This window comes from Diplotaxodon limnothrissa, linkage group LG23, assembly GCF_057381915.1.
Source record: "Diplotaxodon limnothrissa isolate DT_005_m linkage group LG23, D_limnothrissa_male_GT1.1, whole genome shotgun sequence".
NCBI classification, from domain to species: domain Eukaryota; kingdom Metazoa; phylum Chordata; class Actinopteri; order Cichliformes; family Cichlidae; genus Diplotaxodon; species Diplotaxodon limnothrissa.
The window spans coordinates 17,625,113-17,643,627 of NC_140617.1; the positions used below are offsets into that span (position 1 = coordinate 17,625,113).

An 18,515-nucleotide genomic window follows, 5' to 3' on the forward strand; every position below is an offset into this window, starting at 1 on the left:
TTAGACCTGAATAAAAGTTACTTTCTACACAGCAAAATCTCCAGTGTTAAATTAACACTGGAGAGTGTCTATATGGGTCCACACCTCTGAGTGTTAAATACAACACTGTTGAGTGTTAAATTAACACTTTTGACAGTGTTATATGTTTAAAAGTAACCTAGTCAGTTTTGAAGATTAACAATGACTAACACTGAGCAGTGCTGATTTTCTAACACTGGAAAATAACTCAAAATGTTAGAAATATTTATATTTATATAAATAAATATATATTATATATATATATTTATCCTCATTTATCGAGGATACTTTTTAAAATTAAACTTAAACAACACTGATGATGCTTGTGTATTCTCTGTAACACCTGGCACTGATTATTTAAAAATTATTTTAATTTTCACAATAACCACTGAATGTCTCAGACTATCACCATTTAATGTGAGTGTGTTTACTGAATCATGATTGCGTTTGATGTCCAGTTATATTTTTCAGATCGGTGTCAGAAACAAATTATTCAGGTACACGCGTGCTAATATGATCAACCAGTCTTATTGATCATATTAGCAATTCAGTTTTATTTATGTAGTGTCAAATCACAAAAACAGGTCCCTGATGTATGTATGTATGTGTATATATATATATATATATATATATATATATATATATATATATATATAATTCAATTCAATTCAATTTTATTTAAATAGCGCCAAATCACAACAAAAGTCGCCTCAAGGCGCTTCATAGATACAGAGAAAAACCCAACAATCATATGACCCCCTATGAGCAAGCACTTTGGCAACAGTGGGAAGGAAAAACTCCCTTTTAACAGGAAGAAACCTCCGGCAGAACCAGGCTCAGGGAGGGGCGGCCATCTGCTGCGACCGGTTGGGGTGAGAGAAGGAAGACAGGATAAAAGACATGCTGTGGAGGAGAGACAGAGGTTAATAACAGATATGATTCAATGCAGAGAGGTCTGTTAATACATAGTGAGTGAGAAAGGTGACTGGAAAGGAAAAACTCAATGCATCATGGGAATCCCCCGGCAGCCTACGTCTATTGCAGCATAACTAAGGGAGGATTCAGGATCAGCTGGTCCAGCCCTAACTATATGCTTTAGCAAAAAGGAAAGTTTTAAGCCTAATCTTGAAAGTAGAGATAGTGTCTGTCTCCCGAATCCAAACTGGAAGCTGGTTCCACAGAAGAGGGGCCTGAAAACTGAAGGCTCTGCCTCCCATTCTACTTTTAAATACTCTAGGAACAACAAGTAGGCCTGCAGAGCGAGAGCGAAGTGCTCTAATAGGGTGATATGGTACTACAAGGTCATTAAGATAAGATGGGGCCTGATTATTTAAGACCTTGTATGTGAGGAGCAGGATTTTGAATTCAATTCTGGATTTAACAGGAAGCCAATGAAGGGAAGCCAAAACAGGAGAAATATGCTCTCTCTTTCTAGTCCCTGTCAGTACTCTTGCTGCAGCATTTTGGATTAGCTGAAGGCTTTTCAGTGAGTTTTTTGGACATCCTGATAATAATGAATTACAGTAGTCCAGCCTGGAAGTAATAAATGCATGAACTAGTTTTTCAGTGTCACTCTGAGACAGGATATTTCTAATTTTAGAGATGTTGCGCAAATGGAAGAAAGCAGTCTTACATATTTGTTTAATATGTGCTTTGAAGGACATGTCCTGGTCAAAAATGACTCCAAGGTTCCTCACAGTGTTACTGGAGGCCAAGGTAATGCCATCCAGAGTAAGAATCTGGTTAGATACCATATTTCTAAGATTTTCAGGGCCGAGTACAATAACCTCAGTTTTATCTGAATTAAGAAGCAGAAAGTTAGCGGTCATCCAGGTCTTTATGTCTTTAAGACATTCCTGCAGTTTAACTAATTGGTGTGTGTTATCTGGCTTCATGGACAGATAGAGCTGGGTGTCATCGGCATAGCAGTGAAAATGTATGCTATGTCTTCTAATGATGCTGCCTAAGGGAAGCATGTATAATGTAAACAGAATTGGTCCTAGCACTGAACCCTGTGGAACTCCATAATTAACCTCAGTGTGTGAAGAGGACTCTCCATTTACATGCACAAATTGGAGTCTATTAGATAGATATGATACAAACCACTGCAGTGCAGTACCTGTAATACCTACAGCATGTTCTAATTGCTCTAATAGGATATTATGGTCAACAGTATCGAATGCTGCACTAAGGTCTAGCAGGACAAGCACATAGTCCACTGTCAGAGGCCATAAGAAGATCATTTGTAACCTTCACTAAAGCTGTTTCTGTGCTGTGATGAGCTCTGAAACCTGACTGAAACTCTTCAAATAAACCATTCCTCTGCAGATGATCTGTTAGCTGTTTGACAACTACTCTTTCAAGGATTTTTGATATGAAAGGAAGGTTGGAGATTGGCCTATAATTAGCTAAGACTGCTGGGTCTAGAGATGGCTAGATGGCTATTTTATATATGTATGTATGTATGTATGTATGTATGTATATATATATATAATAAAGACCCTACAATAATACAAACGAAACAAAGAAAATCCAACAATCATTTCACTGAATCTATTTATTTTCATCAGAACATTTATTTGTAGTGTTGCCTGCAGACATGCATTTACTATGATCTGGGAATTTGGAGGGTGAAATCATCTCTCTGTGACATTCTTGTAGTAAACTGATGAAATCTGTTTGTGACAGAGCTAACTGTCTGGCTGTGGACTCTCAGTTATGACAGGAAACAGTGTACAGTGAACATTTATACTGTGAAATTTACTTTTTTATCCTAATAACATGTTACTGTCATAAATATATTTGTTTGATATATTCATTTATTTATTTTATAATTGATAACATAATGTTGATTAACTCCGATCGAAGAGGCCCCGACGGACTCGAGGGTCAACACTGCATGTTGCTGTTAGTATCCACTTATTGATATGTGACAGCAGATATTTCATATTATCTTGACTCAGATGGAGTGGATGTTAGTCCAACACATCAGACATGACCTCAGCAGCTCTCAGTTGATGTGCACATGAATGATTTGTGTTTCCTCTGCAGGTGAAGGTAGAAAGTGCGTGTGAGCTGATGTGGATGTGAATTCAGCAGCATGGATCAGTGTGAGGACAGAGAGGAGGGAGTCCCTCCCTCTAAAACCACTCTGTGTGGGGAACATGAGAACCAGACCAAAGCTCAGAGGTGAGATGATCATCTCTAACTGTCCATGACTCTTCTGCATGTCACAGCTCAGCACTCACATCATTGCACCATCATTATTCACAGGAACCAACCTGGACCTGAACCCAGCTGTGTGTCATTAAAGAGTGACCAGTCTAAAGCTGACATGATTGGTTTTAATGTCCAGCCTCTGTCTGCTGCAGAGAGGTGAGCTGTTAGTAACATGAACTCTTTGATTTAACTGCTTGATGTTGTTGGATATAAACTACAGTGCAAACACATCATTCCCTCAATCCCATTTAAACTGTCTCTTAAAAACAAGCCATTGTTTTTTAAACAACTGAAAATCCACTAATGTAGGGGAGAGCAGTGTGTCATGGCATTTGAGATGAATCCTCATCAATTTGCAAATTCTTATCACATTTTAATGACCACTACATCACTGCTATTTTTGCTTTCCACAAAAGTTAACAGAACAAAATTTATATTTACAGTTTTCATGTATTCTGAAACTGGGTTTTTTTGGACCTGGAATGTAAATGTAGGCCTACTTGTCTCTAAAGGCCTTTTTAACTTAAAAAACCCCCACAATTCTCCACTTTTCTGAAAACCCATCACATAAAAATCAAAATATAATCTGCTAAAATGTAGAAAACAAAGTTTCTTCTCTGACTTTGTGCCTGTTGGAGATCAGTTCATCTTCTGCTCACTGAACTGCTGTCAGAAACAGTAATTTTTAGTTTTTCCAAGTAAATGTAAGCTTCAAGCATCCATCTGTCCACACAGGCTGTGCTGTTTGACTTGCTGAGTTGAGTTACCTGGTGGGTGCAGCAGAGACCGGCATCACTCTGACTCTCACTCGGTTTGTGTGCTGTCCCTGGTTTGGCCCTTGTTGTGATGATGAAGTCCACTGCAGATAAACAGGTCAACGTTTGCCAAACTTTTAAGGTGGGCAGGAAACTGAGAAAGTTCTAGAGTAAGATAGCCGACGTTTCAAACAGCTGTCAAAGGCACCATGTGGTAGTCATGACGACCCCTGTAAAGCTGCTTTGTGTATGTGAACTTTAGACAAAAGTCATGTTCACTTGTTGACCCTTGTAACTCTGAGTGAGGCTAGCCAATACCTAATGTACCTCATGCTCACTGTTGTTGGTGTGAGTCTGTAACTGTGCAGCTCGGCAGCCTGCAGGTTATGGGCTACTTGAAGGGTTCAGTTGTGCTGATTGCGTTTTGGATTTTTGCCAGTTTTGAATTCTAGTTGGTGTTGTTTGCTGTAGTTGTTTTGAGCCCTACTGACCTATTGATACCATCTCTTGTTAGCGCAGTGTATTGTCTTGGTTTTTGGCTGGTATGTTTTTATGCCATTTGATTAAGGAGTCTTTGTTTTAAGTTGTTGTCCAGGTGATTGATTTGGACAGGTTTGTGAAAGATGCTGATACCAGTCAGGGCTCAAGAGTGCAACCAATTTGGTCACAAGTGAGCCCAAATTTTTTAATGGTGTGACTAAAAAAAATCCTAGCTCACACCAATGTGACCAACTTTTTGAGTACAATTTTTTTTTTTTTTTAAATCTGCAACTCTGAAAGTCTCTGTGCGGTCAACAACTGACACACATTATGCCCCTATTGTGGTCTAAACCAATCAGAGATAGTCAGAGGCTGGACCCCTTTGTGTGTACATTTGAAAGTGCAGGTGGATAGAGGGAGGTGAGTAGCTTGAATATAGCGATATCAATTCATGAAAACCTGAATCGACTTTTAAATATAACTGTGTATTTTGCCAGAAATGCCAGAATCTCAGGTTAAAGCTCACAAAACTATTTGAACAACCACCAAACAGTAAATGAGAGCAGGTAAATGAATTCCACGTAAACACAGAGTGTGGACCCGACGCATCAGAATCAGCTTTCTCTTTCTCGGCCCGTACACGGACACGCCGTCAGGGCTGAAAGCCGACAGCTCGCTGATTCTGATACGTCTGGTCTGCGCTTTTGTTTACGTCTTTTTTGCGCTAGATTCTGAGCTGGATGTTTTGTCTCTCACCAACCAAAATTCACTGACCAGCAGCAAAATAAGATCAAAACTATGCTTCACATTTGATAAATATTGTATTGAATTCCCTCTGACTTCTGCTGTTTTCCACCATGCTTCCACCATGATAAAATCACACTTCATGCACAGCTCTCTCTCTCTCTCTCTGTACTTCAAGAACAGTTTCCCATCTCAAATCTCTGTTTTCAGCATTATTCATTTGCTTATTACCCACCAGTCTACCGTTGTTTACAGCCCTGTTGGCTGCTCTTTTTTCTTTTTTTTGTTTTTACTCAAATGACCTTGGAAAAGAGAGGCAAATTTTTGTTGTTCAATACTGAAGAAATTTAAACTTTTTAAAATTATGTAAAATTGGAGAATATATTTAAGTTTATCTGCTATAAAAAGCATGCAGGCCAGGAAAATCTCCTTTTTCTGTGTTTTATCCTTAGTTACTTTGACACAAAGGCATCTGCTGTGATGCTCACACCTTTGATGAAGTCTCACATGTATCAGTATTGATAAATGACCAGAATTATAATATTTCTGACTATCTGAGGAAAAATTGAATCGAATCGGGACCTTGTGAATCGGAATTGAATGGATTATAGAAATCAGTGATGATACCCAGTCCTAGTGAATAGCCTAGGCCCGACAGAAGTGGATGTAGCTGTGGGTAATAAGAAAAGGGGAAAAGAACTATTGATAAATTTTGTTAAGTTAAGGCCTGATCCATCTGAAATTCATAGCCAGTGCTCTGACACGGAACCATCAATCTGTTTGCTGCTGCCTGCTGCAGCAGTAACTTATCTCTCTTGTAGAATTGTGCTCCAAATAAAGAACTTTGTGTTAACAAGATTGCTAGTTAATCATTTACAAATTAATAGTGTCTATACAGACAGCAATCCCCCCCCCCCGCCCCCAAAAAAAGTGCACATGTAAAACTGCGGCTTTAAGCGATGCGGTTGAAAAATTTGGGTGCGCCTAAGAAAAAAAGTTAGGCGCACCAGTGCAACCGTGGCAAAAAGTTAGTCTAGAGCCCTGCCAGTATGGTGTTAGTTTTCAAACAAATTTAAGAAAAGAAGAACTGTGTGCTAAAGTCATGTCTGATTGAACAGGAAATACTGACTGAAGAGTTTGACTTTGCCTGTTGATAAAATGACTCAAACACTGAAGTAGAAAAAAGAGGAACTGAAGAAAGTAAATGGTGCAGTGAAGGCAGCGCGGTGAGAAATCATATGCAAATAGTGTTGTCTCTCTGCACAATAAAGCAACGCAACTAATTTATTGAACCATCTGAACATACATCCCAATCTGCAGAATAGTTCATGCATAATGCAGATCAAGGGCGTAGATTTGGTTTTGGCATTGGTGGGGCTGGATGATTCAACCACCGAACCCTGCCCTATTTCTTTTTCCTTTTTGTCTTTGCTTCTTGATAAAAAAAAAAGGAGAAATATACTTTCCTACATATGCTATTCTACATTTAAACCATTTAAAATTACAATTCATACTTTTATATGTGAATTATATAATGTTAAATTACTATTAAACAAATGACTAAGTATTTTAGGCTTCAGTTTACTTCAGCCATATTCCATATAAATCAGGTATCATACAAAAATAAAAATAGCTTCAAATACAGTCATGACAATAAAAGAATATGACTTTAAGGACTTAACAACATTAGTTCAGTCACAGTACACCAACATCTGTTATATTTTGGCACTAAGGGAACACTGAATGACCTGGTGAATTTTTGTCCATAAAACTACTCATCTAAGATTACCACAAAGTAAAAGATCTCTCGGAAAAATTATGAAACATTTTGGGCACACTATTGCCCCGATCAAATCAATGAGCTGGGATTTTTTTATTCTAAACATGAGCTACTGTTACAGCAACAGACATGGACTACTGATGTCCCACAACAACTCAGTGTCCAAACACATGCTTTCTCCTCTTGTTAATGTATAGCACGAAATCATCAGTCAGTCACCTGTGAACTTGCCTCTTCACCTCTGTCCAAGCTACAACATGGCAGAGCTGTCTCTATCACCTGATAAATAACAGTGAGACATTTGAAATGCATGCAGTCACACATGTGCTTCAAATACAGTAATGAACCAACAGGTCATTATCCAATTTCACCTGTGATCTTGTATCACCATTACTCTCTGAGCTTTGTGTTGGTTCTTCTGTCACCTGACAAATACATGAAAATAAGAATAAAATAGCTAGCAGCTTCAGTGTGTCTGTCATTTAAAGAAAAATGTGCAAACTGCACTACAAGGTGGAATATTTGCAAAATCATGACTACCTCATTATATTTTGTCTCAAAAATTAACCCTATGAATATGTCAGTACCACTAGGATGAAATTATTGTGTCACCAACATTTTAACGTTAGACATATAATTTTAACAGCCTCTGTAAACTAATATCCTGGCTTGCTCGAGGCTCCCATTTTCTCTGACAGTTTCAATCAAAATTAGAAATGCTACTCTGAGACCGAGATAACTAAAAGTGCTGCCTGTTGTGCAGTTAGTTTCCAAAACACGTACAATTTTAGACTGATGTGGGCCAAAGCCTAACATAGCCTGTAACGTTATTATGACTGACATTTTATGAGTTAACTTGGCTTTAAGTGACTTACAGGTTTCTTTGAAAAATGCTTTCTTATATCCAGGTTCTTCCTTTTTGCTGCCATCCTCCCCTCCTCCTTGCAGGTCCTGGCAGCGCAGGCTTGCCAGGTGTTGTGCCAAAAATTGATTGCCGGCCAAAAACTGATTTCCAATGTTTCCGTGTATTTTTTACATGTAATATCTTTATGTATGTAAATAGAACGGTGAACAGCGTTTATAAAGGGGTTATATATAGAATTTTAAAAATTATCTGTTTTTTCAAGTATCTTTACAACTCTGTGTTATTGTACTGACATTATAACCAATCCGGTCCTTTATCCCCACTTAAAATAATTACTATTGTAATATTTGCTGCCATTTCTGCTGTCCTCTTGGCCAACTTACAAAAGACATTTTTAATGTTAATGAGAGTTTTTGTAATTGCATAAAGGTTATATAAAAGTCACTGCCAAAAACTAATTGCAGCTTCTACCTTGTTACACAAATGTTGTTTGTGGCTCCAGATGACTTTATGTCATCCATGAGGGATGCATTTGACATATGTTTCACATATTATAGCCCAAGAAGTTACTTATAGCAGTATACATGTGAGCCATCAGTTTTTGGTAAATACCGGAAATCAGACAATCACTTTCTGGCACAACACCGACCGCTGCTAAAACTAAACAGAGCTCCCTGAAAGGCCCAGCCAATCACATTGGCCATATTTGGCACATGAGGTAGGACTCCAGTAGAGAACGTAATTTAACTCTTTCTGCACCGCTGGGTGAATGAGACGATGACAGATCGTTTTTTTTTCTTTCTATCTGGTTTGTTTTTCTTTACTCGAAGAGATCAAATTCTTGGTGGAGACAATTCAATAATCGCTGGATATTGGTGGGGACATGTCCCTTCCATTCATGCCAAATCTATGCCCTTGATGCGGATCCATCCAGTTCACAAAGGCACTGAAATCATCAACAGTCTCACACTATCTGGCTAAAGATGTTTTTCCAGAGAAAGTAACAGGTGCTTCATGATAATTGGCCACTTCTCTGGACAAAACACATGGCATCCCCTCTAGCATTTTTTTCCCAAAGTGGTAAAACCTGCATTGTGCACATCTCAAGGAAAAAAGAGAGGATCTCACAGCTTTCCAGTACTTTGGTTCAAGTTTCATTCACATCCATCATGCAGGTACAAGGAATCAAGTGAAAAACTTTATATAATTTGTGTCCAAAGGTTAATTATGAAGACTCATTAACAGAAATGTATCACTATGTTTAGATAAAGACAGAGTTGCTGACCCCACACAGCTGTAAACTAGTTTCCAGTTTCTAAAAGTTCCAATTTAGTGTGTCACCTATCGTCACAAAAACTTGACTTCTACAATTTCACAGTCAGCTTAATCAAACATGTGTTGTTATTATTATTATTATTATTATTATTATTATTATTATTATTATTATTAATAATAATACATTTTATTTAAAAGTGCCTTTCAAAACACCCAAGGACACTGTACGACAAATAAAACAGGCATAAAAAACATGAAATATAAACAATAATGAGAGTAGCATATAGAAAGTTTAAGATCAGGGATAGGTTATAAGTAGTAGGCAATTTTAAACAGGTGGGTTTTGAGGTTGGACTTAAAAAGATGGGATAAAGTGATATTTCTTAGGTCTGTGGTTAAGGAATTTCAAAGTCGGGGTGCAGAGCAGCTAAAAGCCCTGCCCCCCATAGAAACAAGACAAGAGGAAGGAACAGAAAGAGATAGGGAGGAGGATGATCTAAGGCACCAGGATGGGGTGGCGATCTGAACCAAGTCAGAAAGTAATGGTGGGGAGAGAGAATGAATAGCCTTAAATGTACTGTATGGGGTAGTATTTTAAAATTAATGTGAGATTTGACCGGGAGCCAGTGAAGCTGCTTCAGAATAGGAGTGATGTGATGGGTAGAGGGAGTCCTAGTAATAATACGGGCAGCAGAGTTCTGGACACGTTGAGGCTTATTGATGGATTTTTGTGTAAGGCCAAATAAGAGTGAGTTACAGTAGTCAGTCTGAGAGGTAACAAGGTAACGATAGCAGTAGCATGTGGAGTGAGGAAGGGGCTGAGGCGATTGATGTTACAGAGGTGGAAATATGCTGAGCGAGTAACATTATTGATGGTATTGAAAACCATAAATTAAGTTCAGCTAAGCAGAGGGTGAGGGAGGGTGGAGGGAGAGTAGAGTCGGGTTTGGTGGATAGGTAAAGCTGGGTGTTGTCGGCATAACAGTGAAACTGAATATTATATTCATGGAAAATATGCCCAAGTGGGAGGAGGTAAATAATGAAAAGGAGGGGACAGATCCCTGGGGCACCCCAGTAGACAGAGGAAAAGGCTGAGAGGTGAAGGATTTTAATCGAATGAACTGAGTGCGGTCAGACAGGTATTATTTGAACCAAGCTAGCCTGGTATGAGAAAAGCCAATAGAAGCCAATCTGCTGAGAAGGATGGAGTGAGAGATGGTGTCAAAGGCTGCACTCAGATCGAGAAGCATAAGGATGGAGAGGAGACCGGAGACAGCTGCCATAAGAAGGTCATTCGTTATTTTTATAAGAGCAGTTTTGGTGCTATGAGAGGGACGGAAACCAGACTGGAACTGTTCATAAAGGTTATTGTTGGTTAGGTGTAGAAGAACTTGTGAAGCAACTATGTTTTTCAAAATGTTTTTAGAGAAATTGTAGATTGGAGATAGGACGAAAGTTATTAAGGTTGTTGGGATCTAGACCTGTTTTTTTTTTCCAGATTTGGGGTGATAGCAGCAACTTTGAAAGAATTCAATTCAGTTCAATTTTATTTATACAGCGCCAAATCACAACAACAGTCGCCTCAAGGCGCTTTATATTGCACAGTAGATTGTACAATGATAGAAACAGAGAAAAACCCAACAATCATATGACCCCCTATGAGCAAGCACTTTGGCGACAGTGGGAAGGAAAAACTCCCTTTTAACAGGAAGAAACTTCTGGCAGAACCAAGCTCAGGGAGGGGCGACCATCTGCTGCGACCAGTTGGGATGAGAGAAGGAAAACAGGATAGACACACTGTAAAAAAAAAAGTGCTGTTTTTACAGGAAAATGCTGGCAGCTGGGGTTACCAGGGACTTCCTGTAAAAAAATACAGTAGACATCCAAAATATGTAAACTGATTTACAGTGAATGAAACTCACAACTGTTAAATCTACAAAAAAAAAGTTAATTTCACACAACAATTGTTGTATATTCATAGAATATTAATATATATATATATATATATATATATATATATATATGTATATATATATATATATATATATATATATGTACAGTGGGGCAAAAAAGTATTTAGTCAGCCACCGATTGTGCAAGTTCCCCCACCTAAAATGATGACAGAGGTCAGTAATTTGCACCAGAGGTACACTTCAACTGTGAGAGACAGAATGTGAAAAAAAAAATCCATGAATCCACATGGTAGGATTTGTAAAGAATTTATTCGTAAATCAGGGTGGAAAATAAGTATTTGGTCAATAACAAAAATACAACTCAATACTTTGTAACATAACCTTTGTTGGCAATAACAGATGTCAAACGTTTACTATAGGTCTTTACCAGGTTTGCACACACAGTAGCTGGTATTTTGGCCCATTCCTCCATGCAGATCTTCTCGAGAGCAGTGATGTTTTGGGGCTGTCGCCGAGCAACACGGACTTTCAACTCCCGCCACAGATTTTCTATGGGGTTGAGGTCTGGAGACTGGCTAGGACACTCCAGGACTTTCAAATGCTTCTTACGGAGCCACTCCTTTGTTGCCCGGGCGGTGTGTTTTGGATCATTGTCATGTTGGAAGACCCAGCCTCGTTTCATCTTCAAAGTTCTCACTGATGGAAGGAGGTTTTGGCTCAAAATCTCACGATACATGGCCCTATTCATTCTGTCCTTAACACGGATCAGTCGTCCTGTCCCCTTGGCAGAAAAACAGCCCCATAGCATGATGTTTCCACCCCCATGCTTCACAGTAGGTATGGTGTTCTTGGGATGCAACTCAGTATTCTTCTTCCTCCAAACACGACGAGTTGAGTTTATACCAAAAAGTTCTACTTTGGTTTCATCTGACCACATGACATTCTCCCAATCCTCTGCTGTATCATCCATGTGCTCTCTGGCAAACTTCAGACGGGCCTGGACATGCACTGGCTTCAGCAGCGGCACACGTCTGGCACTGCGGGATTTGATTCCCTGCCGTTGTAGTGTGTTACTGATGGTGACCTTTGTTACTTTGGTCCCAGCTCTCTGCAGGTCATTCACCAGGTCCCCCCGTGTGGTTCTGGGATCTTTGCTCACCGTTCTCATGATCATTTTGACCCCACGGGATGAGATCTTGCGTGGAGCCCCAGATCGAGGGAGATTATCAGTGGTCTTGTATGTCTTCCATTTTCTGATGATTGCTCCCACAGTTGATTTTTTCACACCAAGCTGCTTGCCTATTGTAGATTCACTCTTCCCAGTCTGGTGCAGGTCTACAATACTTTTCCTGGTGTCCTTCGAAAGCTCTTTGGTCTTGGCCATGGCGGAGTTTGGAGTCTGACTGTTTGAGGCTGTGGACAGGTGTCTTTTATACAGATGATGGGTTCAAACAGGTGCCATTCATACAGGTAACGAGTGGGGGACAGAAAAGCTTCTTACAGAAGACGTTACAGGTCTGTGAGAGCCAGAGATTTTCCTTGTTTGAGGTGACCAAATACTTATTTTCCACCCTAATTTACGAATAAATTCTTTACAAATCCTACCATGTGAATTCATGGATTTTTTTTTCACATTCTGTCTCTCACAGTTGAAGTGTACCTCTGGTGCAAATTACTGACCTCTGTCATCATTTTAAGTGGGGGAACTTGCACAATCGGTGGCTGACTAAATACTTTTTTGCCCCACTGTATATATATATATATATAAAACCAGAAAAAAAAATTACATTAAGTGAACTTACATGTCAAACACATTGCAAACGCCAATTTTAACAGTTTGTCTTAAAAACCACTACGCTGGATAGCGTAGTGGTTAGACTACACGCCTTTGGAACAGAGGGTCGCAAGTTCAATCCCTGTGGCCTGGGGCGTCTGTATCCAGTAAGGGTCCTAAGGCTAGACCCCCTATGCTAAGCAAGCCTACCGCAGACATGAGCGAGACAGATAAATATGAAGGCATGCCGGCTCGGACGTCGCCCGGATCAACAAGGTCCGCGTCAGGTGTTGAGGAACCAGGGCACCCTGACGAAAAGTGGGCTACTGGAACAAGAAGGCATCGGTGGGCAAGAGACGAAAACAGGGCCTTGTTGGAATGCTACTACGCAAGTAACCCCGGCGGAAGGGGCTACACGAATAGGATGATGGACCTATGGATTCTTCGATACCCAACATCGTTGAAACAACTAGTAGCTCAGTGTTCCAACATTCGAAAGAAGGTACTGATCTCACAGCTAGAGATTGACGAGGTACAACACAAATGCTACGGCAAGGAGGAGTCAGGACGCCAGGTCAGGGGGGAGATATCATCACCCCCACCCGAGATTGGGTACATAGCCCCAAGTGCGAGAGGAACTGACCTGAAAGATAGGATCATGGCCAAGCTTGAAACCTGGATCCCCCGTAGCCGGTTACCAAGATTACGTGAAGTACCTTCTGAAGGTCTGCTAGATGATGTTAATGCAGCACTACGGACAATACCTACAACCACAATTACCGACACTAACAAGCTGATCTACAATACGGCAGCAGTGATCAGTGAGATGCTTGGCTACAAGTTGAATAGCCACAAGGGGCAGTACCCTCCATGGAGAAGGAGGCTGGAGGGCAAGATCAAAGTAGCACGGAGGGAGGTTAGCCAACTAACAGAAAGGTGCGGCAAAGAAGTTGCATAAGAAATACAGCAAGCTGTCCAGATACAGACGGACAAAATGGTGGTGGCTAACCAACCGGACATAGTGGTGGTAGATAAACAGAAGAAGACGGCCGTAGTGATCGATGTAGCGGTTCCGAATGACAGCAATATCAGGAAGAAGGAACACGAGAAGCTGGAGAAATACCAAGGGCTCAGAGAAGAGCTCGAGAGGATGTGGAGGGTGAAGGTAACGGTGGTCCCTGTGGTAATCGGAGCACTAGGTGCGGTGACTCCCAAGCTAGGCGAGTGGCTCCAGCAGATCCCGGGAATAACATCGGAGATCTCTGTCCAGAAGAGCGCAGTCCTGGGAACAGCTAAGATACTGCGCAGGACCCTCAAGCTCCCAGGCCTCTGGTAGAGGACCCGAGCTTGAAGGATAAACCGCCCGCAGGGGCGTGCTGGGTGTTTTTATATATATACATTAATTTTTAAATTAACAGGGAAATATCAAACAAAAAATTAATTTGAACTGGTAAAACAACTGTGAAACTGTGCATTTTAAAAGGAGCTGCTCTGTATATTATGGTAAATTTACCATTTACAATAGTCTTATCTAACTCACAATGTGCGTTCTACTCTGATCTGATGAAACCTTTGTCAGTGGTAAGCTTTCATACAGGGACCTCTCCCTGGTTCTTTTGTGACCAAACACTGAGATTTCAACCTCTTAGATATGTATATGGTTGACTACCAGGAAGTGGGTGAGTAGGAGACAGTTATCAACTCTGTAGTAGTAGTAGTAGTAGTAGTAGTAGTAGCCAAAACATATCAGATGATTAAGTTTGGGAGCCAAAATTATCTTTTTTTAAACTAAGGTTGTTGAGCTGAAGGAGGAATTATTCATATATTAAACGGGTGATTGTTTGTTTTTCCAAAAGAGGATTTGTTAGCAACTGATTTTGGGTTTTAGTTAGAATAGAGAATAGAATAGAATAATCCTTTAATTGCCCCACAAGGGGAAATTTGGTTGTAACAGCAGCCAAAAAGACAAATATACAAACAAACAGTACACAGGACACGGAACAGAAACATACACAATTTTTCTTACATATTTACATTAAGGACAATGGTTACTATAAACAGAGAGTACTGTACAGTTATTAAATTAAATAAAAATAATTACAGGTAAGAGGCAAACCAGGTTGTAGTGCGAATTGGTTAATTAACTAACTTATTGCAGTTACAGCATTGATGTAAACATCTATGTTTGTTGGGAGCAGTTCAGATTGTACAGTCTGACAGCTGCAGGGAGGAAGGACCTGCGGAAACGCTCCTTCATGCATCTAGGATGCAGCAGTCTGTCACTGAAGGAGCTATGGAGCTATTCAGCAACATCTACATGCATGGGGTGGGAGACTGTCCATCAGAGATGTTATTTTGGCCAGAGTCCTTCTGTCTCCCACCACCTGCACTGGGTCCAGGGTGCATCCCAGAACAGAGCTGGTCTTCCTGATGAGTTTATCCAACCTCTTCCTCTCAGCTGCCGATAAACTGCTGCTCCAACATACAACACTGAGGACTCGGTCAGGTCGGAGCTGCTGATACTGGCTGCCAGCTCGGAGCGGTGCCGGAAGCTGAAAAAAAAAGTTGGAAAACTGAAATTACAACACTAAGCAGAGCTGTGGATTTTTAGTGCAGCTGAAGTAGTAGACATTTAGAAATATGGGGAGCTATCTAAATCATGGTCTTTCTCAACATTTCTATGGCTGAATAGTGACTCTGTACTTAATCTAATTTTTTGTGATTCCCCCACAGAGTGGACCAGGAGAGCTCAGAGGTTCCCAGTAGTCAGTCTGCCCAGCAGCATCAAACAGACCTGGACTCCATATTTATGGTCTGTACATCTACAACAACTACTTTTACATCTATTCTGTTCAGGGTCATCTCCATGCTGCTCTTTGTAGACCAGTGGGTAGTCAATGTGTCCAACATGGATCTGATATTTGGCTCCATGATTTCAGTCTGATTGGGTCATTCATAAAGTATTCTGTTCCAGCTGCTGGAGGACAACATCATCATTTTCATAAAGAATGAGCTGAAGAAGATACAGAAGGTTCTGAGTCCAGATTACCCAATTGCTCATCATTCTCAGATGGAGGATGATGAGCGGAAGAGGAGCAGCAGTGAGGCATTTTTGAAGATCACACTAGACTTCTTGAGGAGAATGAAGCAGGTGGAGCTGGCTAACCGTCTGCTGAGCAGTAAGAGATAGATAAAAATTTAAGCTGCCTCATGAATGAGACATTTACCAGTGTCTCAAAGATGGAATAAAATGCATGCATGTGCACATAATAAATTCTAAATGTAGACTTTCATTCATTTGTTCCTTTAGGAATTCCCATGGGAGGTTTAGAACCAAATCTTAAGTCTTTCTTGAAGAAGAAGTTTCAGTGTGTCTCTGAGGGGATTGCTAAATCAGGAAAAACAACCCTTCTGAATCAGATCTACACAGAGCTCTACATCATAGAGGGAGGGACTGCAGAGGTCAATGATGAACATGAGGTCAGACAAATTGAGACAGCATCCAGGAAAATAGACAGTCTAGAAACAACAATCGGACAAGAAGACATCTTTAAAGCCTCACCTGGAAGAGATAAACCAATCAGAACAGTCCTGACAAAGGGAGTGGCTGGCATTGGGAAAACATTCTTAACACAGAAATACACCCTTGACTGGGCTGAAGACAAAGCCAACAAGGACATCCAGTTCATATTTCCATTCACTTTCAGAGAGCTGAATGTGCTGAAAGAGGAAAAGTTCAGCTTGGTAGAACTTGTTCATCACCTTTTTACTGAAACCAAAGAAGCAGGAATCTGCAACTTTGAAGACTTCCAGGTTGTGTTCATCTTTGATGGTCTGGATGAGTGTCGACTTCCTCTGAACTTCCATAAAACTAAAATCCTGACTGACCCTCGAAAGTCCACCTCAGTGGATGTGCTGCTGATAAATCTCATCAGAGGGAAACTGCTTCCCTCTGCCCACCTCTGGATAACCACACGACCTGCAGCAGCCCATCTCATCCCTCCTGACTGTGTTGACATGGTGACAGAGGTCAGAGGGTTCACTAACCCACAGAAGGAGGAGTACTTCAGGAAGAGATTCAGAGATAAGAAGGCCAACATGATCATCTCCCACATCAAGACATCACGAAGCCTCCACATCATGTGCCACATCCCAGTCTTCTGCTGGATCACTGCTACAGTTCTGGAGGATGTGCTGAGAACCAGAGAGGGAGGACAGCTGCCCAAGACCTTGACTGAGATGTACATCCACTTCCTGGTGGTTCAGGCCAAAGTGAAGAAGGTCAAGTATGATGAAGGAGCTGAGACAGATCCACACTGGACTCCAGAGAGCAGAAAGATGATTGAGTCTCTGGGAAAACTGGCTTTTGATCAGCTGCAGAAAGGAAACTTGATCTTCTATGAATCAGACCTGACAGAGTGTGGCATCGATATCAAAGCAGCCTCAGTCTACTCAGGAGTGTTCACACAGATCTTTAAAGAGGAGAGAGGACTGTACCAGGACAGGGTGTACTGCTTCATCCATCTGAGTGTTCAGGAGTTTCTGGCTGCTCTTCATGTCCATCTGACCTTCATCAACTCTGCAGTCAATCTGCTGGAAGAACAACAAACAATCACCAAGAAATCTAAATTATTGAATGAACCAAAACTCCATTATCTCCACCAGAGTGGTGTGGACAAGGCCTTACAGAGTCCAAATGGACACCTGGACTTGCTCCTCCGCTTCCTCCTGGGTCTTTCACTGCAGACCAATCAGACTCTTCTACAAGGGCTGCTGACACAGACAGGAAGTAGCTCACAGACCAATAAGAAAACAGTCCAGTATATTAAGGAGAGGATCAGTGAGAATCTGTCTGCAGAGAAAAGCATCAATTTGTTCCACTGTTTGAATGAACTGAATGATCATTCTCTAGTGGAGGAGATCCAAAAGTGCATGAAATCAAGAAGTCTCTCGACAGCTAAACTGTCCTCTGCTCAGTGGTCAGCTCTGGTCTTCATCTTACTGTCATCAGAAAAAGATCTGGATGTGTTTGACCTGAAGAAATACTCTGCTTCAGAGGAGGCTCCTCAGAGGCTGCTGCCAGTGGTCAAAGCCTCCGACAAAGCCCTGTAAGTAAATATGTGATCATGCGTTTAGTCTTTAAGTATTTTTTTGAACAAAAGAATATTCAATTCAACTTTATTTTATTTATATAGCACGGAATCACAACAATAGTCGCCTCAAGGCACTTTATATTGTACAGTAGATCCTACAATAATACAGTGGCTTTCAAAAGTATTCGGCCCCCTTGAACTTTTCCACATTTTGTCACATTACAGCCACAAACATGAATCAATTTTATTGGAATTTGTATTGGTCTTTCATGTGGAATTCCAATAAAATTGATTCATGTTTTTGGCTGTAATGTGACAAAATGTGGGAAAGTTCAAGGGGGCCGAATACTTTTGCAAGCCACTGTACATACAGAGAAAAACTCAACAATCATATGACCCCCTATGAGCAAACACTTTGGCGACAGTGGGAAGGAAAAACTCCCTTTTAACAGGAAGAAACCTCTGGCAGAACCAGGCTCAGGGAGGGGCGGCCATCTGCTGTGACTGGTTGGGGTGAGAGAAGGAAAACAGGATAAAGACATGCTGTGGAAGAGAGACAGAGATTGAGAACAGGTACAATTCAATGCAGAGAGGTCTAT

General features: G+C 40.7%; 1 protein-coding gene across 3 annotated transcripts in view; it reads left to right on the forward strand.

The window, feature by feature from the left end:
* Window positions 1-18,515, forward strand: part of LOC146607781 (NLR family CARD domain-containing protein 3-like) — a 93,567-nt gene that overhangs the window by 24,680 nt on the left and 50,372 nt on the right. The window contains exon 1 of one of the 3 annotated variants that reach the window (XM_085347353.1): window positions 15,951-16,002. The exons of 1 other annotated variant lie outside the window; for it this stretch is intronic. In XM_085347353.1, the coding sequence (XP_085203479.1) occupies window positions 15,966-16,002 (37 nt within the window). In that variant the 5' untranslated portion in view covers window positions 15,951-15,965. Of the gene's footprint in view, window positions 1-15,950; window positions 16,003-18,515 lie in introns of those variants that run through there. One more of the 3 variants, XM_085347356.1, reaches the window with a different exon arrangement.